The following is a 27,434-nucleotide window of genomic DNA, read 5'->3' as shown; positions in this document are numbered from 1 at the left end:
CGCAAAGTTGCTCACCTGCCCCCCTCGCCCCCCATTTCATGCACTCCGCCTCCTTCCGCGGCTCTACCTATTGGCACTTAGACACAGCTCCAGGCTCCGCCCCCTTCCCTGGCACCTGCCGGCCTAACAAGCGAGCCTTGCTCCCCGGGTCTCAAGAGCAACTCCTGCCCCCCCGGGGCAGAGGAGGACTAGGGCGTAGGTACTAACGACACAGGCAAAGAAGTTTACTTAGCCCAGTCCACCCGGGAGGGGCGGGCGAGCGCGGAGGATTCAAGGAGAGGTGTCTGATGCTTGAGCTGAGGACACATACCCAGGTAGAGAAGGGCCCGAACGGAGTCGCAAAGGCACCAGGCGGTGAAACTGCAGAATTTGTCCGAAAACGGCAAGAATTTGGCAATCGGATTTAAAGTGCAACTCGAGAGTATCAAGGGATAGGGCGGCAGAGGTGGCTGGGGCTAGATTATGGGGTGAGTCTTGTCCGCCATGCTGAGAAACTTCAATTCCCGTGTGTAGGCGTGGGGAACCACAGCGAGCTTTTAAGTAGAGGCTTGGTGTGGTCATATTTGTGTTTAGATCAACTATTCTGGTTTGGCCTATGAAGAATTAAAAAGAGATAAGGCTGAAACATTACAACAATCTATGTGAGAGGTGATGAGGAATTAGGATTGAGAAAGTAAAAATCAGCCCTGTTAATAATAATCAGACTGTGATGTACTCAGACAAGGACAGGGTGAAGGCCAATGGAAAATGGACACAGTGCAGCTGCAAAACTACTAACAGTCCCCAGCGTTTGAATGAATGAATAACAAAGTCTGAGAGTCATTCTTAAAAAGATGGTTTCTTTTCCTTGGTGACTTATGGGAACCCACCCTTTCCACAGGCTTGCCCAATAGCCATATGCTTGGTTCCACCTTCATCAAGCATCTGGGTGTCAACCAAGCTCTAGACCTCACCCTCTGAGAGCACTGAGGTGATTGCCACACTTTGCCCAATCTTTGGGTTAGAGACTTAACCCCCGTAGAACAGTGAGGTAAAGGCAAGATCCCTAACCTCTGGCATACAGGCTCAGCCCGCTGAGAGCAACGAGTTGACCACCTGGCCTTCCCTAATCCATGGGGGACAGGTCCACCCCTCTCAGCCCCATGGGGTGCTGACCTTAACCGCCCTAATCCTGGAGGAATGTGCTCCACCCTCTCTATATCCTGGGGCTGCAAAACTCTCCCCGAACATTGGGTGGGAACATTGGGGGGGGGGGGTAAATAAATAAAAAGATTACATAAGACTTTGCATGCTATATGTTGGCACAATTTGTGGGACACAGTAAGCGTACCCCAAACATTATCTGTGATGCCACCATCACGGTCATTACTGGTGTGAAAACCTCCCGGCGCCCTCAGGAGTGGATTAGGTATTTCCGGTATGTACTTTTCACCTGGTATAACACCTATCATACTAGGTATTGCTTCTTGCACTAAATCCTAAACTCCTTGAAGGTGGAAACTTGGCAGTTATCCCCAAACTAGAAGATGCTCTGGATGGCACAGGATGTTTGTAGCCATGCAAGTCACCAATGTTGCTGGTCCCTGGGAGCCGGACTGGTGCTGAGCATTGCTGCCATTCAGAAAGCTGCAGCGTTTGGGCTACTCTAACATTTCCTGTGAACCAGAGCGATTAAGAATGCCTTCTACGAAGATATTCCTAGTTTTAAAAAGATACAGATGTAGATGTCAGTTGATTAGGATTTAGAAATTAAAGTGAATCTCCTTTTATAGGCAACAGACATATTTTCAGCAACCAATCACTGCCTTCCCTCTCATGAACAAGCTTGAATTGCTCAACTTAATTTTATTACAGAAGTAATAAAGAAGCAGATTACACTTCCAAACAATAATTACCATCATTTGAATTGAATAAACCATAAAGTAACAATAAGGTGTGTGAACTTTTAATGCCAAGATGCAGTCTGCTATGACATTCTGATAACACAGCTATCTTTATTTTGCAATATAATATATATTTCATATTTTCCTTGGTGCCCTGTAGGTGTACCTATTCCCAAGGATGTATGTTTCCGGTTAGTCCTCTGCTATGGGAAAATGCCTACATTTATGTTTTACATAGTCAGTAGAAAATAGCTGATTATCCTTCCAAAAAAGGTTGAAGCAAAGATATGCCTTCCATAAGCCATGTAATAGGAAATGCTATTATTAAATCTGAGCCTTAGTTATCATAAAGTGAGAAAATTCTGATTAAAGGGAAATGCTAATATTTACAGAAGCTTTTATTCTAAGGAACGTTGGTCTATTGGGTTTTTTTAAAAAGATTTTATTGGTTTCTCTCCCCTTCCCCGCCGCCCTCCCCCCACCCCGTTGTCTGCTCTCGTGTCCATTTGCTGTGTGTTCCTCTGTGTCTGCTTGCATTCTCAGCAGCACCAGGAATCTGTGTCTCTTTTTTTTTGTTGCATCATCTTGCTATTTGTGTACAGCACCACTCCTGGGCGAGCTGTGCTTTTTTCGCTCGGGGTGGCTCTCCTTGTACATGGGGCTCCCCTACATGGGGGACACCCCTGCACGGCATGGCACTCCTTGCGTGCGGCAGCACTGCTCATGGGCCAGCTCATCACAAGGACCAGGAGGCCCTGGGTTCGAACCCTGGACTTCCTATATGGTAGGCGGATGCTCTGTCATTTGAGTCACATCTGCTTCCCGTGGTCTTAATTGCCCTAACACATGATGCAATGTAGATATATCTTTTGATGAAATATATCTTCACATATAGATATACTAATAGATTTATATGTATAGATATATCCTCCCTCTTCCCTAAGACTGACCATAAATATATTTGTCATTGCAAGTATAAAGGGGGAGCAAGAAAAGAAAATGTCTACTTCCTGACTGCCAGGCTAGGACTCTTTCAACCAAGTTGTTTTCTTCTTGCTACAGTAGGACCGTGGGTAGTAGGAGTCATTCAGTGGTCAACTTGGAAGTTCTCAGGGAAGAGAACTGCCACTTGTTTCAGTGTTCTTTCCTGCTACTCATTTCAGTGTTACTCGTCAGATTTATTCAAAGGACTACCCTGGGGTCTCATGTCCTATCCAACTCTGATTGCTAGGCTTTCTATATTTTCCAAGTTACAGTTACAAATGAAAACAGCAAGAGAAAATAGTTATGAGTGATGCTGATATGAAATGCATGCAAGTCTATACCTGGACAACTGATTAAAAGTTTTCTGTGGGAGAAAGAAATATCCAGTGGTCCCTCAGTATCCTTATTACTTGATTTTTCTGTTTAGTGAGAAGCTCTCAACAGGGCTACTGATGACTTGAGAAAGAAGAGGGCAGAGAGGCTATCCTCACCAGACCCCAAACCAAAATATCCTTTCTGAAGAATGGTTGAATCGCAAAGCAGGAATCAAAATTTACAGGACGAAAGTGCATTATTATTTATCCATAAAGTAGCCAGTATTGTTTATATTTACTAGTTATACTGTAAAAGTCGAGCTTATTTGCTTAAAAAATTGTCCACTTTTGTTCAATACAATTTTACACGAAATACCTTAACCAACAAATGTGAAACAAAAAGACAATACAACTGGAAGCAGAACAGGCATCCAGTAAATCATGTTGATTCTAGTGACATGGAAAACTACCTAAAGTGATTACAATACTTCATTTTTGTTAACATCGTGTCCAAAGAACATGTCCCCCAGAAAGCAAGGGAAAGACATCCTCTTAAACTTTTTTTGGAGTGGATGCTGGGTCTTAGAATAGCCAGTTTTGTCCTAATGCATGCAGCTCTGGGAAAGGAGGAAAGGGCTGGAAGTTTGCCCTAGCTGGGGATCTCAGCAGATTGAACACTCGTGCAGAAAGACAGAAAAGACAAGAGGTGAGCTGAGGAGCTAGCTGCAGTGGCTTTTCTAGTAAATCCCTTTTGAGCTTTCAAGTCACTTTCTGATCCTCATGTTAAAGGCTGCTTCATGAATTTTACAGACATCTTACATACTCAAGAACAACTAATAGGAAGGAAAAGTCATTCAGCAAATACAAATGTTGTCCAGAAAGGGTTTTATTGATCTAGAATTATTTAATGACGGTGAACAGCAATTTTAATACAAAGTTCTTTCCCAGACCTTAAGTCCCTTTTTCCCATTCACATCTAAGACGGTACAAATGAAATACTTTCGTGGGCATAAAAGGCATTAAAAAAAGTTTCTGGCTATAGTGTTATCAGTAGCCAGGGTATCTCCAGTGCCCTTTGGGGGGAGTCATATGACTAAGGCATTGAAGAAAGCACCCACCAAAGACAGTTTCCATAACCTCTGCAGGGAAGGCGGCCGTGGAATTTATCGCGCAAACTGGCTGGGAGTGAAGGAGGGTGCTGATAATAATTACACCGGCACACCTGAAGTAAAACAGGGCTGGCAAATCAGGAATACGGCATCCCTGGACCTCTGAAATAAGGGGAAATTGTGCATTCTGTACATTAGTCCTTGTTCCAGGTTGCAACACCCACTGTGACAGTTTTTTTCCACTACGATTATGCAAGAGGCCTAGGAGGGAAGGAAAATGTGTCTTTTGTAAGGTACACACGCTCCCCTTTCCGAGAGAAGGTGTGTACCCTAGAAGAAAATGCTTCCACCCTCCCACCCCCTTCTTTACTGGAACAGAGATCTCCCCAAACACATATACAACTCCAACCCTATCCTGCAGACCAAATGATTAGCATATCAGTGGAAGAGACACTACCAGTTACTGAAATAACATTGAGTTCCAACGACCAACCCCTGGAAATAATCCCAAATACTTAGAAGCAAGGGTGAGAATGGAATGGATTCCTCAGAATATGTGGAAATCCCTATATTTTAGTCTAGTTGATACAAATCTTTTTTTAAAAATTTATTTATTTTTAAAGATTTATTTATTTATTTCTCTCCCTTTCCCCCCCCACCACCCTGGTTGTCTGTTCTGTGTGTCTATTTTGCTGTGTCGTCTTTGTCTGCTTCTGTTGTTGTCAGCGGCACGGGAATCTGTGTTTCTTTTTGTTGCGTCATTTTGTCGTGTCATTTTCTCCGTGTGTGCGGCACCATTCCTGGGCAGGCTATACTTTCTTTCGCGCTGGGCGGCTCTAATTACAGGTGCACTCCTTGCGCGTGGGGCTCCCCTACGCAGGGGACACCCCTGCGTGGCAGGGCACTCCTTGCGCGCATCAGCACTGTGCATGGGCCAGCTCCACACGGGTCAAGCAGGCCCGGGATTTGAACCGCGGACCTCCAAGTGGAAGATGGACGCCCTAACCACTGGGCCAAGTCCGCCGCCAGATACAAATCTTTTAAACTACTGTATAAACTGAGAAATTTAAGTTGATCATCTGCCTTGTAAACAAAGAACCTCAACTGATGACTAAATAAAGTTCAGACAGTTTTAAAGGGAAGCCAAGAAAGCTCTGCCATGGTGGAAAAATATCATCATCATATTCTATGAAACAGTATATCAACAGTGCAATACAATAGCATAGACTACAAACAATTAGATTACTACCCCTTTGAAAAATATTTCTCTAAATGTGCCATGCAAGATTTCTGGGACCTAGGCACTTGAAGCACTTTCCTTACAGTGTTCCACATATACTTTCCACAGGATCGAGCCTTTAAGTAAAACATCTGATCTTCAGAAATGCAAAAGGATTTCAGGATATAAGCAAAAGTCCCTGTTTTCGAATGATAACAAAATATATTTTCTACACCATCAATTGATAATAAGCATATAGAGTATTAGCAATGGTCCCTAAAGGTTAGAGCAAATATGCCCATTGAGATGCCCTTGTGAAAGCATACACATTCATGTTTTGAAATAAAATACAGTATACCTAAAACCACAGCCAACATTCAGCCAGGAGGCAACCAGTCTGGGCCTCGCGGCCGTTTCAGACAAGTCTGTCTTCTGGTTGGTCAGTGGCTGGGCCTTGCCAGTTCAATATTTTGATTATAATTCCTACCCATAACTCTATAGAACCCCTAACCAAGAAACATAAAAAGAGAACTCAAAAAGTCAGGCATAGAACGACATTACACTCGGCCACTGGATGCTATAAGAAGAGAACACTGTGTGTCTTGCTGGTACTTCAGTGATAAACATCATTATTGAGAAAAGTAAGGCTATGTTTACGAAAGAACTTTCTTTGAAAATTAATGGAGTACTCCCATACCAAGGCACAAACACCTGTAATTATTATTAAAGGGCAGACATTTAGAATACTCCAGGAAAACATTTTTAAAAAGCAAGTGGTACGAAAATAAAGTGCAACCCCGACGTGATCATCTTAGGGGGTAGGGAGGCTGGGTTGCTGCTTGGGTTTCGCTTGTATGTTCAACACATAATCGTGGTGAAAGGACGAGCGGACGGTGCGATTCATTAAGGGCTGAAGGGGGCGGAAGTTGTCAACCATTCTTTTCTCATTCTCCCCCTCCGAAGTGAACAGCAGGGTCCGAAATTGCTCAAGCTAGAAGTAGAAACGGGAAGCATAAATAATTTCAACAGAAAAACAGCTTTGCTTAATGAATAAAGTACTTACATTCCGAAAACTCTGAAACACAGGAGCCAAATTGGATACAGAAGGAACGTGTATTTCTTTGTACGAGTGTCTTCTCGGCAAGGCAGGATATACAGGGCACTGGCATGTCTTGTGTGGAGGAAAGCAGCAGGAGGTGGTGAAACCAGGGAGGCACTTGGGATCAGAAGTTTGGGGTTCGAATGCCCTGTCTCCCAGGTAGTAGCCCTTTATCGAGAGAAATTACGTCATCTCTGATTTTCAGTAACCTCATCTTTAAATAGGCAAAACAGGCAGCTTACAGAAAAATAAAGAATGTTTTTCTTAAATTAACTATATAATCAGCATACACAACATATCACTGATCGTTCATCGCAGCAGGCATTGCTGGGAAAGCAACACAGGAGAAGTCCTCACTGGTGATGGGATGCTCTGAGCTCGTGCTGCCCAACAGAGATTTCTGCGATGACAGAAATGTCTTCTCTACACCCATTACAGTAACCACGAACACATGTGGCTACTGAGCGCCTGAAACGTGGCTAGTGTGCCTGACGAACTAGATTTTTCATTTGAGTTATATTTGAATTTAAAGGGCCACATGTGGCTACTGCTGCTTCCTTATTGGATGGCGCAGTTCGATATCAAAGGAGTTTCAAGTGCTTATTCTCTAAGGTGGCAGTGACTCAGTCGAGAGCCTTGTGGATTCTGTGCAAAGACACACTGCCCCACAGCTCATTGTAAGCCAGCAGGAAAAGAGGTTCCCACTCCCCCCTCACTCAATCAGGCACTTTGTTGCTGTAGGCAGTAGCCTGGGGGCACAGTTGGCAGGGGAGCATTTGGAACAAAGACTTCAGGCCAAGGAGAGCTGATGAAACAAGCACCCAAAACAGTGGCTGTACTTGCAAATTACACATATGGCCTCATTAATTAAAAACATGATGAAACAGTGAATGTTTTTTCTTCACTTAATTGCAAAAAAAAAAAAAGAGAGAGAGAGAAAGAAGCCAAATACCAATAATAAATTACAGTATATCTATAAAACAGACTGGTATATTGCCTTTCACAATGATGTTGAAGATAACATCTATATGTTGATCTATAAAATGCTCCACATATCACTGAGTAAAGAGTAGCAGAAGAGAATGTACAGAATGATTTTACTTTTGTAGAAAATGATGTATGGTTATATAAATAAAAGACCAGAAAGATTTACCTTAACAATGACTAATACTAAGTAGTAAGAGTATAGGTAGCTAAGAAGATGATATCAAACATTTTTTCTTACTATATTTTTTGCACTGAAATTTTATTTAATTAGTTCTCACAGGGACCACTGACCCACTCATTCATATTTTCAGGGTTATATCAATTTTTAAATATGACGTAGAATAGCAGAGTAAGTGTATATGCCACAAAGCTAAGGTCCACGGTCAATCAAGCTCTCTATTTAGTCTAGCGGATGTGCCAAGGAATGTCTGTGCCCACAGAAGCTACGGATAACCCCCATGCGTCTCCTGATAAACTATGCTGCATCTCATCGAGCAATCTCTCTCTTACTCCCCTCCACTCACTTAACTGGCCTTTCGAACTCCTTGGATTCTTAGCCTAGACTTCTTTGTTTTTAGGGATACCTCAATGTATTTTTTTAACTTATCTTGTACATTTAATAATTGGAAATATAAACAGTTAAAAAAGAAAAGAAAACACAGTTGAATTTTTTTAAATCATACAATGTTACACAATATATTTGGTTCATAGTAACGCAATCATACAGTGTTTGTCCTTTGTGTCTGGCGTGCTTTGCTCAACAGAATGTCCTCCACGTTCATCCGTGTTAGACTGCTTCTTAGGAGAAAGAATTCTTTTAAAGAGCAGGACAGGGAAGGTAGCACTTCTTTCGTTTGTACTCTCAACCTTAAAGGAATGGGCTCCAATGATGTCCACCGGGACTCGTGAACTTCACCCCAGTACTGAGCTCTTCCACTCTCCCTTCTGCCTTATTGTCTAAAGTCCACTCAGAACATGCTCCCTCGGGCATCTCTTAGCTCCCAAGGTTCTTTTCCCTTTTCACTCCCTCATTCCCAGACTGATACCCTCTCAAATCCTCAGCTATGCCATTCGGTCTTGTTTCAGTTTACTACATGCTCCCAAAGCAATATACCAGAAATGAGGTGAAAATGTCCAAATCAAGGCATCATCAAAGATGCTTTCACCCTAAGCTGCAACTGTGGGTGATCAGGCACATGGCGGCACCTGCTCATCACTCCCCTGTCCTTTGGGCATCATTGCTTTCAGCTTTGAGCTAAAGTGGCTTCCTCTCAGCCTCTGTGTTCCATTGATTCCAGCTTGTGGTTCCTTAGGCCTTCTCTTTCAGCTTCTGGGTTCCCCTCTGTCTCTGCAGCTTTCTTCTGTATCTGCAGCTTTTTATTCCTCCATTTATAAAGGACTCCAGTGAGAGGATTAAGACCCACCCTGGGCCGTGCAATCTAAGCAAAGGCCCTTCACTGAAGTAATTAAATCAAAAGCTTCCACCTACAATAGACTTATATGCACAGGAATGGATTAGCTTTAAGAACAGGATTTTCTGGCGTCCACAAAAGTCTCAAACTGCCACAGGTCCCTTCTCTCTAAAAAAGTCCCCACCCAATTAGCATACAAAGTTATTTTCTTCTTCACACTTATCCCAAGCTATGACTATCAACCCTTCCATTAACTTATCTTGTTGTCTGTACTTCCCTCTACAGTGTAAGTTCCAGGAGGGCAGGGACTGTTTATTTGCTTCACCAAGGTATTTTCATAGCCTTGCATAGTCCTTGAAACAGAGTAGGTGCTAAATAAATATTTGTTTAAGGACTATTAGTTGAATGAGTGAATTACATCTTCATTGTCAAATAATCCATCTTCTCTGAACTTTCTTCCTCTCTGACCTTACCCCCATCTCTAAATCCCCTACTAACTTATTGTCACTGCCAGGGTCTCTGAGGAGCACAAGAAGGCGTATTAGTATAGAAAATGTGTTCTCATTCTTTTAAAATGCTATCTAGTGTTCTACTGTATGGAGTTACCATTATTTAAGCAGTTCCCTATTGCTGGGTATTTAGGTTGTTTAAAAACATGGGTGCAAAGAATAAGCATTGTATTAGTCAGGGTTCTGTAGGGAAACAGAACTGACAGGAGATAGCTGTGAATAGTATGAGATTTTATAAAATTGTCTCATGTGACCACGGGGATGCATAAGTCCAAATTCTGTAGGCTAGGCTGCAAGCCAAGGGACTCAGATCTGGCTATCTGAAGTAGAAATGGGGGTTCTCTCTCTGAATGCTGAAATCACATCTCCTTTTCAAGAGTTCAACTGATTGGATGAGATGTCACTCATTGCTAATGGCAATCTCCATAGTTGATTATATTAATAGATGTAACCAGCCATCTATGCGATCAGCTCACTGATGGTTAAAGTCCATGAAGTACCCTTGTATTACAGTTAGTACAGTGCTTGCTTGACCAAACAACTGGGCACCACTACTTGGCCGAGTTGACACATTAGCCTAACCAGCACCAGCCAGTATAGGCGTCCTTTTTCAGGTGTGGGCTTCATCTGTAGGATAAGGTGCTCTTCAAAGGTTCTGTGCCCTTGCACTTTGATAGCTATTTGAAGAATACCAATTTAACCGTGGCAAGCTGGGCCTGAGGAGGCCTGATCTCCACCCTTCTACTGGCAGTGGTAGAAGCAAATTTGGGGGTTGCTACTAATTTATTAGCTGAATCAATGGTATTTCAGTGGAGTCGTTTAATCTTGTATTTCCCTTTTTATGACTGAGGCTGAACATCTTTTCATATGTTTATGAACTTCTTATGTTTCTTTCAATGTAAGCTGTCTGTTTATACCACTTGCTGTTTCTCTTTTAAGAACTGATTTCCAGGAGTTCTTTATATATTAGGGATATTAACCCTTTCTCTGTTTTATTCACTGCTATATCTTGTAAACTTAGAAGAGTGCCTGGCATACAGTAGCCACTCAATAATTTATGACTGAATGAATGTCTATGAGTTATTCATATTTTCCCTATTTGTTATTTGTTCATGGTGGTGTTCATAATACAGAATTTTAAAATATTTTATGTAGTCTAATTTACTAGTTGCTTTCTTTATGACTTCTGGTTTTGATTTATAGTTAAGAAAAGTTTCCTCCATTTGGAGGTATGACAGAATTTTCCTATGAATATCCTAGTATTTTTATGGCATTATTTTTACATTTAAAATATCTGGAGTCTATTCCTACTTAAGGTTTCAATGACAGATCCCACTTTTCCCTTCCAAATGACTGTTTGCTTATCCCTCAATACCACTTATTGAATACTCTTTTTTCCCCCGCTGACCCTGAGTTACTGCCTTTATCATAAACACAATTCCCATCAGTATTTCCATGTACTTCTGAATTTATGGTTTTGTTCCATTGAGGTATGTCTTTATTCACATGCCAATACCACCCTATTTATCCCTGAGACTTTATAATGCCTTATGGATCTAGTCCTCCCTTTTTTTTTTTTAGGAATTTATCCTGGCTTGTCATGCTTGTTTGTTTTTCCATGTGAACTTTAGAATTAGTGTATCTCTTTAAAACTCCTGTTGGTATATTTGCTGGGACAGCATTAAATTTATGAAGTCTAAGCAATTCATGAAGAATAACAACTGAATGAAGCTGATATCAAGGATGTCTTAAAATTTTTTTTTAATTAGAGAACTTGTAGGTTTACAGAAAAACCGTGCATAAAATACAGAGTTTACATAATCAAGGATGTTTTTATGATTTCTTCCTCCTCAATGACATGGTATAAATTTTAATAGTTCAAGTCTTATTCTGGGTCCCTCAGGAATGGTTTAACTTTTCTTTTTTTGTAACTTTCCTTGTTAAGCTTAAAGGTATTTTAATTTTTCGTTTCCATCATAAATAGTGTTCTTTCTTCCATTATTTCTTTTTTTTTTAGATGTGCAATTTTTTAAAAGATTTATTTTATTATTTTTATTTATTTCTCTCCCCTTTCCCCACCCCCACCCCCAAGTTGTCTGTTCTCTGTGTCCATTTGCTGCATGTTCTTCTTTATCCACTTCTGTTTTTGTCTGCGGCATGGGAATCTGTGTCTCTTTTTGTTGCATCATCTTGCTGCATCAGTTCTGTGTGTGTGCAGCACCATTCTTGGGCAGGCTGCACTTTCTTTCGTGCTGGGCGGCTCTCCTTACAGGGCGCACTCCTGGTGCATGGGGCTCCCCTACGCGGGGGGCACCCCTGCGTGGCAGGGCACTCCTTGCACGCATCAGCACTGCGCATGGGCCAGCTCCATATGGGTCAAGGAGGCCCGGGGTTTTCTTTTTTTGTTTTAAAGATTTATTTTATTTATTTCTCCCCGCCTTCTGTTCCCCCTGTTGTCTGCTCTCTGTGTCCATTCACTGTGTGTTCTTCTGTGTCTGCTTGTATTCTCATTAGGCAGTTCCAGGAACTGATCCTGGGACCTTCCAGAGTGGGAGAGAGGCAATTACTCTCTTGCACCACCTCAACTCCCTGTTCTGCTATGTTTTCTTATTTTCTCTCCTCTGTGTCTCTTGCTGTGTCATCCTGCTGCGCCAGCTCTCAGCATCAGCTGGCACACCTGCGCAGGGCAGCTTTCCCACGCTGAGCCGCATTCCCATGCAGGGCAGCACTCCTGCACAGGGCAACATTCCTGCATGGGCCAGCATTCCATGTGGTCCAGCTTGCTGCATGGACCAGCTTGCCCCAATCAGGAGGCCCTGGGCATCGAAACCTGGACCTCCTATATGGTAGATGGGAGCCCAGTTGGTTGAGCCACATCCATTTCCTCCATTATTTCTTCTACTTGTAATTTATATATGTTAAGTGTGTTGATTTCTAGACAATAATCTTGTACTGTTTTATTGAATTATTTTATTTGTTGTCATGCTTTTTATTGCTTCTCTATTTTTTTATCTTGTTTAATTATATTGTCTACTTCCAGAATATAATTTAATATAAAATTCAATATGCTAATAATAGTGGGATTAGTAGATATCCTTTCCACATTAAGTATACTATTCACTTTTTCATTTCCATTTTATTAAAATTATATATATATATTTTTTAAGATTTATTTATTTTTGCCCCCACCCTGCTATTTGTTTTTTTGCTGTCTGTGTCCATTTGCTGTGTGATCTTCTGTATCTATTTCTCTTTTTCATTTTTTCTTCTCATCTCTCTCCTCTAGGATTTAGAGGGATTTGATCCTGGGGACCTCTGATGTGGAGAGAGGTTCCCTGTCAATTGCGCCACCTCAGTTCCTGGTCTCTGCTGCACTTTGCTTTGACTCTCCCCTTTTGTCACTCTTTAGTTGCGTCATCATCTTGCTGCATGACTCACTTGCGCAGGCCCTGACTCATCACGTGGACACTCACACAGGCACTCAAGCGGGCACTCAGTTCACCGTGTAGGCACTGGCTCATGGCATAGGCATGCTTTCTCCTTCTTTTTCACCAGGAGGGTCCCAGGGATTGAACCTGGGTAGATGGAGGCCTTATTACTTGAGACACATCTGCTTCCCTTATTATTAAAATTTTTAAAAAATTGAATGGTGAATTTCATTAATGTCTCTTAATAATTTATGGAAATTATAATATGGATTTTTCCCTTAGAGTTGCTGATAAGATGAATTATATCAATAGCATTCTTATTATTGAAACATCCTTGCATTCCTGGAATAAATAAATTCTACTTTGGCACAGTACATATTTCTTCTAATGTACTGCTGGATTCTGTTGCAAATATATATATATACACACACACACATATATATATGAATATATATATATATTTGCTTTTATATTCTTCAGAGATATTGGTCCATATCCTTATGCAGGAATAGACTCCAGATATTTTAAATGGGTTTGGTTTTTATCCTGAGATTCCATGACAAAAGTCCCTTAAGGAGTTTAAGGGGTTTTGAACACATCCATGTCTAGCCTTCATTCTTTCATATAGCAGCGTCTTAATTTATACAGAGATTCATATTTATATATAAAATACACAACGCATACACAGCACAACATATGCCACTGTCAAATATGAAAGTGAAAAGCTTATATTCTTCTATGTTTTAATTCCTCTCTCTAGTTACGTTGAAACCTAATTCCTATCTAAACTGAGACAAGACATTAGCACATTCTAATAAAAATGTATAAGCCCTGCAAAGTGTTAAAACTGATGACAAATTTTGAGCCCAGCCTTGTTTTAAAGGAGTTCGCTTGACATTTCTAATATAGAAATTGTGGCAAGAGCTTACCTGATCATGATCAACCTCTATTGGTTGCTTCTTAATGATCCAGATGACGGATTCAGAGAGAGGTGGGGTTGTCAGAGACCCCGAGTAGGTCCAGTAATCTGGGCAGGTGGGCATCAGGCAGGAAGGGTCAAATGACTCAAATTCCATAAGGGTGTCCTGGCAGAAAGGAGGAGTCACTGAGTCAGCATGTAGTGGTGAAAATCACTCAGTAATTGGCTGTCTAGGCAGTGATCCTCAGATCCTCAGCACTGGTCCAGGGGTGCTCCAGGTACCTGTGGGCAGCTTTCGGAAGAACTGCTATTTAAGGTAGACTTGTGCCCGTGCTTTGTTTCTGCACGACTGTGTATTTCTGATACTCTGCAGTGGGGACGCAGCCCAAATTGTTTTCTCCCTGGATTCTAGTGAGTTTGGAGCAGAGGATTTCCTCTGTGTATTTCTGGAAGGAATTAGGTGGTTGCTTCTCTTCTTCAGTAGAACTAATGGATAAGTCTCATTTTAAAATGAAATGCAAATGAGGAAGGGCCAGGCGCCTAGACTAAAAGCTGTGTGGGAAGAAGTGGGAAAGAAAGGAGGAGAGAGGGAAGAGGATAGGATAGGAAGAGAGAGAGAAAGGGAAGAATAGAATACTATACACTGAGGGCTTGGACAATGGTCTGCACCCAAGGGATCTGGGAAACTGTTCTTTAAAGCAGGACAAGCCAAGTTTCTGTAGGTTTTCTCTTCTCCCTACAGGTGTGAGGGGACCCACAGTCAACAAGGAGGGGAAAGCATTATGTTTATTCCCAAGTCCTCAAAAGCAGGGCGGCACAAATAAGCTCCGCGCCTGCCCAGGGAGTCGCGCCTGCCCGCTGCCGGCGGACCCTGGGCCAGGGGCTCTCTTGACTCAAACATCATAAAGGGCAAGCTGTCTTTTCAGGCACCTTTCAAAGGAGAACCTGAGAAGCGTTCGCGTTAATTACATTTCCCAATCCAAAGCCCCTTGTTAACACTGATAGGAAAACATAGAATATATTTCAAGTGACTTGGGGGAAAAAGAAATCTTACCTTATGCTTAATGGATGGCAAAGTGTCCACCAGTTTCTGTAGCTCTTTATGGTGTTTGCCCAGCTAAAGAACAATCCATGAGAAAATATTAAAAACAATCGACATTGTACCGTAGGAAGAGAAGGCTAATTAAAATGAACCACCTCGTTAGTTAACCAGCAGTAAACAAAGCCTCCTTAGCACGGAAACTGCACTTCAGCTGGCAGTTTTGGGGGCGATAAACATTACTGCCTCCACTTGGCTGTGCGTGCTGGCTGTCTGCAGAGAAAGGCGCCCCCCGCCCCTTTGGGCCCTTCTGAGCTCATAGGTCATCCAGGGCCCCAGAGCCTGAAGCTCTCCGAGCGAGAGGGGAGGGCAAGGCCGGGCCCTCAGCCTGGGCCCCAAGTCCTCCAGGGCAGGGGTCCCTGTTCCAGAGCAGACTCTGCAGGAGACCTGGGGGAGCCCTGGCGCAGTGTGGTCTGCGGGGCGGCCCTCCTAGGCCCCGTTGTCCAGGCGGGTCACTGGCAGGAACGCACTTAACCTCGGGAGCTTTAGTTCCCTCTGAGAAATGGAGGCCACGCTAAGGCCGTCAGAACGTTCTTGGGAAGACGCACTGAAAACACTGAGCAAGCGTGTCTTCACAAGGCACTCCAGAGTACTGGTCCTTGTTGTCATCATTTCCCATGGTTGTTTGCCTTTATCTTTTTGTTCCATTTAAAATAAATTTAGGGAGCGGATGTGGCTCGTGCGGTTGAGCACCTGCCTCCCACATACTAGGTCTTGGGTTCATTCCCCAGCCCTCAGTACCTAAAAAAAAAAAAAATATATATATATATATGTTCAGCACTAACCTCATATTTTAGCCATTATTATAGTTATTTGCCTTTACTCTTTTAAACAAATGCTTAAAAATAGAAATGTCATGCAAGCCATAGAGGTAATTTAAAATTTTCTACTGGCTACATTAAAAGGCAAAAAGTGACAGGGGAAATTCATTTGAATAGTATATTTTATTTAATATTATACATTCAAAATATTATCATTTCAACATGTAATCAATGTAAAACAATTACTAATGAGATATTTTATATTTCTTCCCATACTAAGTCTTCAAAATCTGGTGTGTATTTTACATTTACAGCATATCTCAATTTGGATGTTAAATTTTCATCAGTATAAACACGCGATCTGTATTTTGATTTCAAAAAATTTACAGTTGACAATGTACATTCCCATTCCCAAGTTGTTCCATTCTTCGATGTCTTCCAGTGACAGAATTTTCAGTTCTTCAATTTACAGATCAATCAATTAAAATGAAATAAAATTTAAAATTCAGTTCCTCAGTAGCATAAGCCACATTTCAAGTGCTCAGTTGCCACATGTGGTTAGCGACTACTCTATTGGACAGAGCAGTTTTGTATCATTTAAAAATATATTTGTAACATCTCATATTTTAACCACTGTTTATTTTTATGAGTGTATGGAGCCCCATATTCTTAAAGTAAATAAAAATATTGCAACGTTCTTTCTCTTCATTCTAGAATACAACACATCATTTAAAATCAGGGAGCTTTTTTACCTTTAAGAACACCCCTATCACAGCCAAACCATTTTCTTCCAGGGCTGCATCCTCAAAGCTTTCAAATTTGACTGCATTCCAATGCACCAAATGCAGCTGAAAACACCATTAAAAAGGGGTTAATGCATGACAATACAGGGACACTCCAAAACAGGCTGGTAGCATTACTAAACATACAGCATTTAAAAATGTTTCCACACCCAAAATTAAGCCACTGTTCAAAGCATATGATAATCAGGAGGTGCAAAATGAGATAGAAATAAATAACAGGAAGAAATTTAGGTAAGAGCAGCAATTAATGTTACTTTGGAATAGAGGGATTTGTTGGGCGAGAAATTGAAAAAAAGATGAACAAAGTTAGTAACACTTCAGAGACACATCAACATTTGTCCATTTCCATCCTGATTTGCATGAACTATTAATAACCAAAATTCATTTGCATCAAAAGCTGAGATGTTTATATTCAGGGAAGTAGATTCTCCCTATGGGAATTGGACAGGAGTTGAAGACAAGTTTCTACTTTGAAGGAAAACCAATTAAAATGCATGCATCTCTTTTTTTATTTTTACAGTAACTTCTCAATCTAAATTAGAAAATAAAAAGGTTGTAAGAAGAAATTCTACTTCCGGGTGCTCTCTATTTCCCTAACAATCACTCCACATCCATTAGTCACGAACTTACTTTAGGGCATCACCATCCAGCCACCAGCCTCCCAAGGGAGAAACCTCAAGGTCACTGTTAACTTCGCCCTCTGTGCTCTTGAAGAGGACCGGGCTTCCAAGCCCTGTAGCTTTTATTCCAGAAAGGCTTTGTAAATTTTGCTCTTTCTCTCCATTTCTAGTCCTCTGCTTTCATTGAGGCACCCACCGACTGTCACTTGGATGAACCGGAACTTGTTGCCCTGCACTGTTCCTGAGTTATTACTTTCTGCTCTCATTTGAGTCTAGGTTGGAATTCTAGAAGAATTCGGTTGCAGGGCTTTAAGGTTGAATTCTGCTACATCATTTGAGATGGGGGAAGGTTATCGTTTTTTCATGTCTAAGCGGGGGACAATCAACTGCAGTACTGTTTGGCGCTTACAGGAACCCCCTGATTCTTCCTGACACTTACTTAGGAAGCTCAGAACTCTCCCACGCCCTCAAAGTCACACCTCGCAACATACCTCCGCCGGGTAGCATTTGCTGTCCACCGTGTGCTCGGAGCCCCAGGCATCGATGGCCCCCCAGTGGAAATGGAACTGCTTCAAGCGGTAGTTGTGTTCCAGGGGTCCCCCCTCGATCGCTGAAATGGCACAGCCAACGATTCAGAGGACAGCTCCTCACGCTGTGGGGAACGCGGGGCGCAGGCCGCCTCTGCAGGCGCACCCTCTACGTGAAAAGTCTTAACTGGGGCAGGCTGTATTACGGACAAGGATTTATAAACTTGATTCATGCGGTTAGGACGTGTGTAAGGGCGAGACCTCTGCTCTGAATAACGCCGAGAGTAAACTATGTATATGTACAGCAAGCTACCTCCAAGGTTAAGGCCACTTCTCGAGGTATTTTTATATTCTACCTTGGCTGTTCCCAGTTTTCTTTGAAGTGTGCAATAAAGTAAAAATCGTTCTCAGCATGTTTACCCAATCCAATCTCTTACAACTGAAACTGGGGGACAAAAGGTACTCTTCTTTTTTATGCCCTGATACTTTGCTTTTCACATTTTGAGGATACTAGTGTTTCTTTCCCTCTCCTTGAAATGGAATAGGAAATTTGCAAGTCAAAAATGATCACCTCTGCCTTTGGACTGAGTGGAAACGTGAGCCATCCGCACACTTCAGCACTGGCCCTTGCAGTGTGGGGTAAGAAATACCTTCCATTAAACTAGACTTTTCTGGGACTAGGGCAGGGCTTCTTAACGTTTTTTGTTCCATGGACCTCTTTGCCAATCAGGTGAAAACCACAGACCCCTTACTAAGTCCATACTATACTGTGGATTATTTAATATCTCACACCTGCACCAACACATCTCCACAAGAATAATGTTTTTTTAAAATTTCAATTCAAGCTCACAGACCCCTGGTTAAGAACCCCTGGCCCAGTGAAATCAATACATTTTGGCAAGATATTCAGATAAGACACATTTTTAAGTCACCCTTCCTTGGGCTCTGGAGTGTGCTCATTTTTAATATATATTTTTATAGCCCAAATCTTTGGCATATCAGTTCCTCATTTTATTTCTGTCTAATTCACCCCCGATGACATCTGTATGTGACGAAACCAATATAGCAACAATAAAACCATCCCTGTCATCACTGGCATGATCTTCAGAGTTTGTTATATCATTGGTTCAAGTCCATATCCACAAATGATCAAGTTCAGCAACTCCAGGGACCAAATATGCCGGCTATGTTCATGCTATATCCTTTATCGGCTTAAGAAATATTTTGCATATCTTCCTCTTTAAAAAAGAAGAAGAAGGAGGGGTTTCTAAAGAGGCAAATGAAAACCCCAATGACCACTTCCCTTCAGGAGGCAGGGGAAGAAGCGGAGAAAAACTACCGGGTACTTCAATAAGTTAACAGCACTGTACTAAAGTGGGCTGAAATAAAAATAAAAATGACATCTTCCAAAACTCTTAGTTTTTGATGCTAGCTCCATAGTGTGACTCTAATTTGGGCACTTATTTAATCCAATCTGTCATGTGAGGAGCCACCCCATGGAGAGGCCCAGGTGGCAAGGAACCAAGGGTGGCCTCTGCCCAGCAGCCAGCTAGCAACTGAGGCCCTGAGAAAAAACAAATCCCACCAAGGTGCACACGCATGAGCCTTGAGATGAGACCCTGATCCCAGCCGACACCTTGATCCCATTGAGACCCCGAGCTAGACCAGCCAGCTAAGCTTGCCCCAATTCCCAGCCTCTGAGCCGGGTCTGCAAAGCTCTCCAAGAACCAGCTCCTGTCTACCTCTGGACCTGCTCTCCTGCCACTTCCATCATGCACTGCCCACACAGTCAGGCCAAATGCAAGCACCACACTGCCTCACTCCTCCACTTCTGCATGGACCGCCCAGGTGTCACCTCGCCAGGGAGCCTTTTCTCACCAGAAGCCTCGTGCACACCTGTCACAGCCCTCAATACTCTGCGTTAGCACCATCTCTTCCAATGGGTCTCCCCACAACACTACAGCTCCTTAAAACGGGGCCCTCCCGTATTCCTCTTTCTATTCTGAGCACCCGGCACGGTGCCTGGCACTTAGGAATTCCTTGATGAAAGAAGGACCTAAAGTGTCTGTAGGGTTTGTTAACTGGTAGCCTCAGTAAGATAAGGGAAGGCTGGGGTGGTGGGGGGAGATGAGCAGAGGGGAGGGGAAGTAACAGGGGGCGCAGGGAGCCAGAAGCCAGCACAACAGGGAGCAGAGCAGGCCTAAGGAAGCAGAAGAACTTGGCTGAGATTCTTGCCTTGATTTCTCTTATCTTGCCTGTTCCCCAAACACAAACACAGAACATGAATTTTTAATAGATTTTTGGGTGAGAGAAGTTTTCTTCTTTTAAACCACTTTTTTCCATCTCTCTTCCACTGAAGACCTAGAAAACTGGGATCAGTTACTCGCTGTACTTGTTTGTTGGTTGGTTGGCTTTTGCGGTGGTTGGTATTTTGTTCTCTGTGTGCTTACATGAGAAAGGATTAAACTTGCAAAAAATAAGTAACAGCTATAAAACACCCAGCATAGAGTCTGGCTTTTAGTGAGCATTCTATTTAATGTTCACTTTCTTCCTTTGCTTTAAAATGGGGAGGCAAGGGAGCTAGCAGAGTTGGGGAGACGAAGAGAAAGATAACACACTGCAGGACTCTTACAAACAAAAGTTAATGCAGAAAACGGACAACAGGGATCTTTTGGGGTGGATGGAAATGTTCTAAAATTGCATTGTGGTGATGGTTGCACAACTCTAGAAATTTACTTTAAAAATCACTGAATTGTTTCAAAAATAAAAAGCACGCATCAACACCACTAAATGTGGGACCAAAAATAGGGAAAGAGAATTTAAAATGTTTCTGAAAGCATTTTTACAGGGTTCGTTGGTTAAGGCCTCATAAAAGTATAAAATGAGGGAAGCAAGATTGGGGCAGAAAGCACCCTGTTGAGGAGACCAATGGAACTCACGTTTCCTTCTCTTTAATGTCTGCTGAGCTCACTAGTAAGCCCAAGGATAACTCATTGCCCTTTCCCATAATGTTTTTGTTTTGTTTTGTTTTTGAGGTACTGGGACTCGAGATTGAACCTGGGACCTTGTACGTGGGAAGCCGGCACTCAACCGCTGAGCCACGTTGGCTCCCCTGAGTTGGTTTTCTCATTTGTTTGCTTGTTGTTTGTTTTTGTTTTTAGGAGGCGCGGGGGACCAAACCCGGGACCTCCCATGTGGAAAGCAGGTGCTCAACTGCTTGAGTCACATCTGCTCCCCTCCCCACAATGTTTTGATCTCTCATTTGTACTCCTTAAAGAATAGCATCCTATTCAAGAAAACCAAATAATAGTAATAACAATATGTCCAGCAGGGGGCAGTGGTATGAGATGCTCATAAAACTTTTAATTCTTTTCATTTCTGTAAGGTCAGTGATGATGCCCCTTTCATTCCTGGTTCTAGTCGTTTGAGTCCTCTCTCTCTCTTTCTCTTTTGGTCCAGTTAGCTAAAGGCTTGTCAATTTTGCTTATCTTTTCAAAGAACCAACGTATTATTTCATCGATTTCTGCTCTATTGCTTATTTGTCTTTCCTACTGCTTGTTTTGCATTTAGTTTGCTCTTTTCTTTCTAGTTTCTAAAGGTAGAAATCCAGGGTGTTGGTCTGAGAAACTTCTTCTTTTCTAATATAAGCATTTTCATCTACAAATTTCCCTTTAAGCACTGCTTTAGCTGCATCCCATAAGGTTTGATATGTTTTTGTCATATACTTTCCCCAGTCCTTTTTCCATGAATACTTTCCCCCAGTTCTTTGTAAAGCACACAGTAGGAACATGTCCCTTTTTTTTTTACCTATTTAAAAATTTATACACATTGATATTGATTAGATCCTTATTTTTCTAGAATTGTTTCTTATCTTTCCTCATTTCTAGGATGTCTTTGCTTTCTCTTACTTCTTCTGTATTTTTTAGTGTTCATTCACTCTGGTTTCCTCTTTGAATGCTATTGGTTATTTTGTAACGGAATGGAGAAATAGCAGGGAAAAATAAGCAGGAAATAGGAGGAAGTCACTGAAAGTAGAAAAAGAGAGAGAGAGAAAGTTAGGAACTTGGTAAAGAATCCTGGTATTTTAAAGCAAATAATTATGAAAGCATAATGAAAAGGGGCTATCATTTTTGATCTTTTCCAACAAAACAACTGGAAAATTAACAATACCGCTTTACAATTTTTCTGGCACATTTTGTAAAACCATTACGAGAATGACTCACCAATGGAAGGTAAGATGAAGGAATGCCTTAATCAGTTGGGTTTGCTTGTATCTAAAGAGCTATTTGGAGGAAAACCTCAGGTTATTTGTTCTCAGTATGAGTTTGGCTAGGCAAATGGGTAGATAAGAATTCTTAAGTACTTGTTCACAAGATTAAGAGATAAATAAAAAATAAAACAAACAGCTATTTGCCCTGAATTATCCTGGAGTGAACTCACTTGTTAAGAAACCTGTTAAACAACTTTCCAAGATTCCCAGCTCATTGATGCCATGATACACTGGCCACACACAGTGACTGGCCACAGATCCCCGATAGTGTCGAGACTGTCAAAGGCTGTAGAAGGCCGGCCAATACCTAGGATCCTCAGAATAAAAGAAAGAAGGTAGCGAGGGACATTGCTGGGATCGAGGCTTGGAAGAGGCTACGCATCCAGAGTGAGAGTCGGTGTTCTGTAGGCTGGGCCTGCCCTTTAGAGGAGGCTGGGTAGGAATAACGGTAGAGCTCTCACGGAGACAGGAATTTAGCTTGCTCTTCTGGCGAGTGTGAGGTAATGCAATATTTGGGGCCTCCAGTCGAGATGGGGGCACACTCTGGGTTTTGGCACAAATTAAGAAAGATGCCCATGAATCCTGGAGGAAAGGGAGCAATTTCGTCTTAGTTTGACTTGTGTGAATATGATGTTCAGGGTTTGGGGGCTAGATCATGTGCAATGGAGGCAAAAGAAGAAAAGGGGGAATGAGAGCCACCCCCGAGGGCGCACCTGACTACTTTGGCAGTCACAGGAGAGAAGCATGCCAGAGGGAAGAGAACCAGGGCAAGATTAAGCAAATCAGAGGAGCAGTCTTTCCGCAGCAGGCCAGAGGGCCAAGTTCTAAGTGTCACCAGAAAGTGTCAAGAAAACAAAGATCAGGTTGAGATTTCTAGAGCCGGGATAAATACAGGAGTGAATGCTTCTATTCTAGTGTTTCAGTTACGTTTTTTTACTTCCATCAGTATCACTTTCATGGACTCATTTCCTCACATTCATGAGAAAAAACAGGTTTCTTGTACATCAGCGATTCCCAACCTTAGCTCTATTGTTATCTGAGGCTAGATAACTCTTCACTGAGGCTATGCTGTGCACTGTAGGATGTGTAGCAGCAGCGCTGGCCTCTACCCACCAATTGACAGTAGCAACCCTTTCCCTGCCCAGATGTGACAGCCGAAAATGCCTCCAGATGTGGTCAAACGACCCCAGATAGGGATGGGGGATGGGGTGGCAAAATCCCCTCTGGTTGAGAACCACTACGTTAGACACACTATTACAGGTAATAATGATTTCAGAATAGTTAGAAATATTTGATGCCATCAAGTTCAGTTAAGAAGGATGACAAGGAGGACAATGAGAAGAAGAAACTTGCACAGAATTCATCACATTCTGCCTTCAATAGACACAAAGAGTGTTCAGATAATTTTTGAAATTATTCAGCTTGTGTTCCCAGGCAGGTTGAAAGAAAGAGAAGACTCAAAAGCAATCTAATATTTGCATTTGAATATCCCTTTTAAATTGTGTTTCTTTTAAAATAGATAATATTATTAACAGATTGAGTTTCTACTTTTCTAAAATAAGACTAGTCCTAACGAGTTGTTAAAGACTGTAACCTCATATACACATGAACATTCTTTTTGCCCCATTTCAAATATATTGCAATCTTCTTAGTTAAAAGTAATTAAATAGTACTAGCATTTCATAAACAAGTTACTTGCAAAGTCAGCAAACAGAAGAAAATTAGCACATATTCAATGCACACAAGTTTCTGGCAAAGCTTTAATTTCACACCCCATCTTCTAGACCAATTATAGAATCTACACCTAGAGATAGATGCATGTATTAATAGAAAGTACTACCTATACTAGTATAGAAGAAAACATAAATAAAACTAGATGGGATTTTTTTTTCATACATTCAAAAATCCAATCAAATGACTTTCATGCCATTGCTAACAAAAGAGGTCAAGGACACCACGGAGGTAGTTTAATGTGTTCTGGGTTGACATAACTGTTCCTTTTACTCCAAAGAAGGCCACCACATCTTGCTTTTACCTGATTTATCTGTAGAATCATCAAATTCCACTAGGAAAGAGTACCCGTTATTCCAGATGTGGAGGCAGGTGGTCGGGTCATAAGCGATGGTGAGAGGTTTTAAGCAAGGATCGTAAATACTGTCCCTCCATCGGATATTGATTGGTGACTGTCGATCGCCCCCCGGAACCAGGTCCACACTCTCCCAGAGTGGATGCACTAGGAGAAAGCAGGTTGGGGGTCATCATTAAGACAGTCTGGTGTCTAGTATCACGCATGGAGCAATTCCATGTGTGGAAAGCTTGTTGAGGCTCATGGAAACTAACAGTCTGAAGAACTGGCTGCTTAGAGGCTTCATCAATCCCCCAAAGCAGAGGATAAAGAAACGTCAGGGGGAAGCGGACTTGGCCCAATGGATAGGGCGTCCGCCTACCACATAGGAGGTCCACAGTTCAAACCCCGGGCCTCCTTGACCCGTGTGGAGCTGGCCCATGCGCAGTGCTGATGCACACAAGGAGTGCCCTGCCATGCAGGGTGTCCCCCGCGTAGGGGAGCCCCACGCGCAAGGAGTGCGCCCCGTAAGGAGAGTCGCCCAGCGCGAAAGAAAGTGCAGCCTGCCCAGGAATGGCGCCACACACTCGGAGAGCTGACACAGCAAGATGACGCAACAAAAAGACACATAGATTCCCGGTGCCGCTGATAAGGATAGAAGCGGTCACAGAAGAACACACAGCGAATGGACACAGAGAGCAGACAACGGGGGGGGGGGGGGGGGGGGGGGGGGGGGGGCGGGGAGAAGGGAGGGAGGGGAAGGAGGGGAGAGAAATAAGTGAAAAATAAATCTTAAAAAAAAATAAAAGAAAAGTCAGGGAGCCCCTTGCAGAAGAGCAGCCTTCTGCCATCTGGCTAAGCCAAAACGTTTCATTTCCCACACTGGTTTCAATGAAATCAAGAGTATCCAGTTTGTGATAACAGTAAAATGTGTGCAGATGAGTACTGTGGGGAAATAGGGCATTCACAAATGAGTTTCTTTTCTCTATGGATAATTTTCTGGGCTCTAACCCCAAAACTAGCTTTCAACACCAATAGAAATTAATTTACTATTCAATAGCAGGCTTGCTTTCAATCAAGGGACTAGGGAGGAGGGGAGAGAATTTTTGGAACGCAAACATTGAACCAAGTTTTGTGTTTATAATTGGTTAGCTGGTAGAAATAAAGGCTCACGTTTCATGCAGCCTGTAAAATGCTTATCCCATTTTAGTAGGTGTGACGAGTTCACCTCTACGTAAGCAAACTTACAGGATTAGGCAGCCGCTGTGAGCAGCCGGGTAGAAATACAGGCATTGCCAATGTCCTTTGAGTTCTGTTTATCACATGAAAGACGTAGGCATTTATTATGTAATAAGTGTAATATAAATAGTGGCAGATTTCCTGACAAAACAGGAACACCCATGCTGGGTGAATATAACCCATGTGTATAACATTTTGGGTTGCCCAGTTTTCTGCACTTTAGACTAGCACAGATGGGTAGACGCAAGACCAATAGGAAAACCAGGAAAAACATGAATTAAGATGGATCATTCCCAGCGGGGCTCTGCACCTTGCCCTCTACTAAGAAAGAGACTAAGGATTTGGGAAAGTGACAAGATAACTGCTATGCAGTCCAATCCCACGTGGCAGGGCCACCCTTCTATTTTCATAAACCAGGAACCTGCCTCTGGCTTAAACTTACATAGGAGACCTTCTTTGTTCAGTAGTTACCCAAACCTGGAAGTTCAAAATCTAGTCTTGTTTCTGTTTTATATTTTGTTCTGTTCTGTTTGTCTGTTCGTTTTGGCAAAAGTGCTCCATCCGTATTGATACTAGTTCTCAACAAGAGGGGACAATTTTGCCCCCCAGAAAACACCTAGCCAGGTCTGGAGACATTTTTAGATAGCACAACTGGCAATGGGTGCTACGGACATCTAGCGGGTATTGGCCAAGAATGCTGTTAAACCTCTTACAACGCACAGGATGGTGCCCCCGCTATCTGGCCTCAAATGTCAATAGTGCCAATGTTCCTTGAAGAAGGACTGTCTGTTTCAGAAACCAAAAGTGGGAAATGCATTTGAAGCAATACAATATTAAGTGATTAGAATGCAAATTCCTTGCAAGCAGGACCATATCTTCTTCCTTGTACTTCTTGCCCTGTAGTTCCTTATTTAAGATACACCCTTCAGTTTGCTTACTGATTGTCCAATTGCTATCATTGAAAAATAAAAGCTATATTTGACTCCAATTTGGTTATCATTTTAAACTTTCTAGAAAGCCCTAGAACACCTTAATTCAGTTTTCAAGTTGCATGGCATGAAGAGACCACACTGTTTCTCAGGATATGGCTGATAATTCCCAAAGTTCTTGCCCTTCGAAAGTAATTCATGAGGATCCCCTCTTGGGAAGATTAGGAAAGTACTGGAATAATCCTCAGATTCTCAAGATGATGCCCTCTTTCACCTTTATTTGTTTGCCACCTCATTCAGGAAGTGGAGGGAATCGCCTCTCACACCCATACTAACACCAGCCCAAGAAAACCAGGCCTTTTCATTCAAGTACTCTTCTAGGGCCCCTGATGTTACCCTAGAAGAGTAACTTACTCCTTCAGATTTCCCAGTTCAGCTTCCAGAAGCTTTACTTTTTCTTCCCATCTTCTCATTTTAAAAATCTAGACATCCCATGCCTGGGGTGGCAGGGCAGCGGGATGGGGCTAAATTACTGTCCCCTTAGGGAAGCTAGCTTTCTGTCAAGGGTGGGTTTTGCACAAACTCACACTTTTATTCTCCCCTCCCCTCCTCTTTCTCCAGTTTAACAGAAGAGAGATTGGAAAGACTTCTTAGGAGTTGCTCATTCTTTCCCTCAAATAGGATGAGTAAGTGTTTTGAAGAACAGAGCCTTCATTTTCAGGCGTTTTGCTCTTATATGTAGAAAATGAAATAATCAGAGATCCCAATTATATCAACCAATAGTTTAAGCAAGTGAAGGTCTACTGTCATTAAGGTGTCAGGGGAAGCGGATGTGGCTCAAGTGATAGGGCTTCCGCCTACCATATGGGAAGACCCGGGTTCGATCACTGGGGCCTCCTGGTGAAAAAAGAAGAGAACACATGCCCATGCGGTGAGCCAGTGCCCATGTGGTGAGCCAGTGCCCGCAGCAAGCCAGTGCCTGTGTGGCTAGCTGAGTGCCCACTCAGCAAGTCAAGTGCCCATGCAGTGAGCCAGTGCCCCCGCAACTAAGTCATGCAGCAAGATGATGATGCAACAAAAGAGAGACGAACAGGAGAGTCAAGGTGAAGTGCAGCAGAAACCAGGAACTGAGGTGGCGTAGCTAACAGGGAACCTCTCTCCATGTCAGAGGTTCCCAGGATTGAGTTCCAGTGAATCCTAGAGGAGAAAAAAATGAGAAGAGAAGACCAAAAAGAGAAATAAGATACAGAAGATCATA

The 27,434-nt window shown here is 42.4% G+C and overlaps 1 protein-coding gene across 5 annotated transcripts in view; it reads right to left on the bottom strand.

Moving 5' to 3' along the window:
- Window positions 1-4,049: 4,049 nt before the first annotated feature.
- Window positions 4,050-27,434, bottom strand: part of CA5B (carbonic anhydrase 5B) — a 137,639-nt gene continuing 114,254 nt past the window's right edge. For 3 of the 5 annotated variants that reach the window (XM_071212946.1, XM_058292082.2, XM_004476661.2), the window contains 7 exons: window positions 23,979-24,176; window positions 17,638-17,756; window positions 16,476-16,571; window positions 14,918-14,980; window positions 13,874-14,029; window positions 6,573-6,776; window positions 4,050-6,500 (listed from right to left, as the gene is read on the bottom strand). In XM_071212946.1, the coding sequence (XP_071069047.1) occupies window positions 6,321-6,500; window positions 6,573-6,776; window positions 13,874-14,029; window positions 14,918-14,980; window positions 16,476-16,571; window positions 17,638-17,756; window positions 23,979-24,176 (1,016 nt within the window). In that variant the 3' untranslated portion in view covers window positions 4,050-6,320. The remainder of the gene's footprint in view (window positions 6,501-6,572; window positions 6,777-13,873; window positions 14,030-14,917; window positions 14,981-16,475; window positions 16,572-17,637; window positions 17,757-23,978; window positions 24,177-27,434) is intronic. The other 2 variants (XM_058292083.2, XM_012518846.2) reach the window with 1 other exon arrangement.

The sequence above is a fragment of the Dasypus novemcinctus genome, chromosome X (assembly GCF_030445035.2).
Source record: "Dasypus novemcinctus isolate mDasNov1 chromosome X, mDasNov1.1.hap2, whole genome shotgun sequence".
Lineage (NCBI taxonomy): Eukaryota > Metazoa > Chordata > Mammalia > Cingulata > Dasypodidae > Dasypus > Dasypus novemcinctus.
Note: the sequence above shows the minus strand (reverse complement) of the source record. Positions and strands in the feature narration are given on the sequence as shown.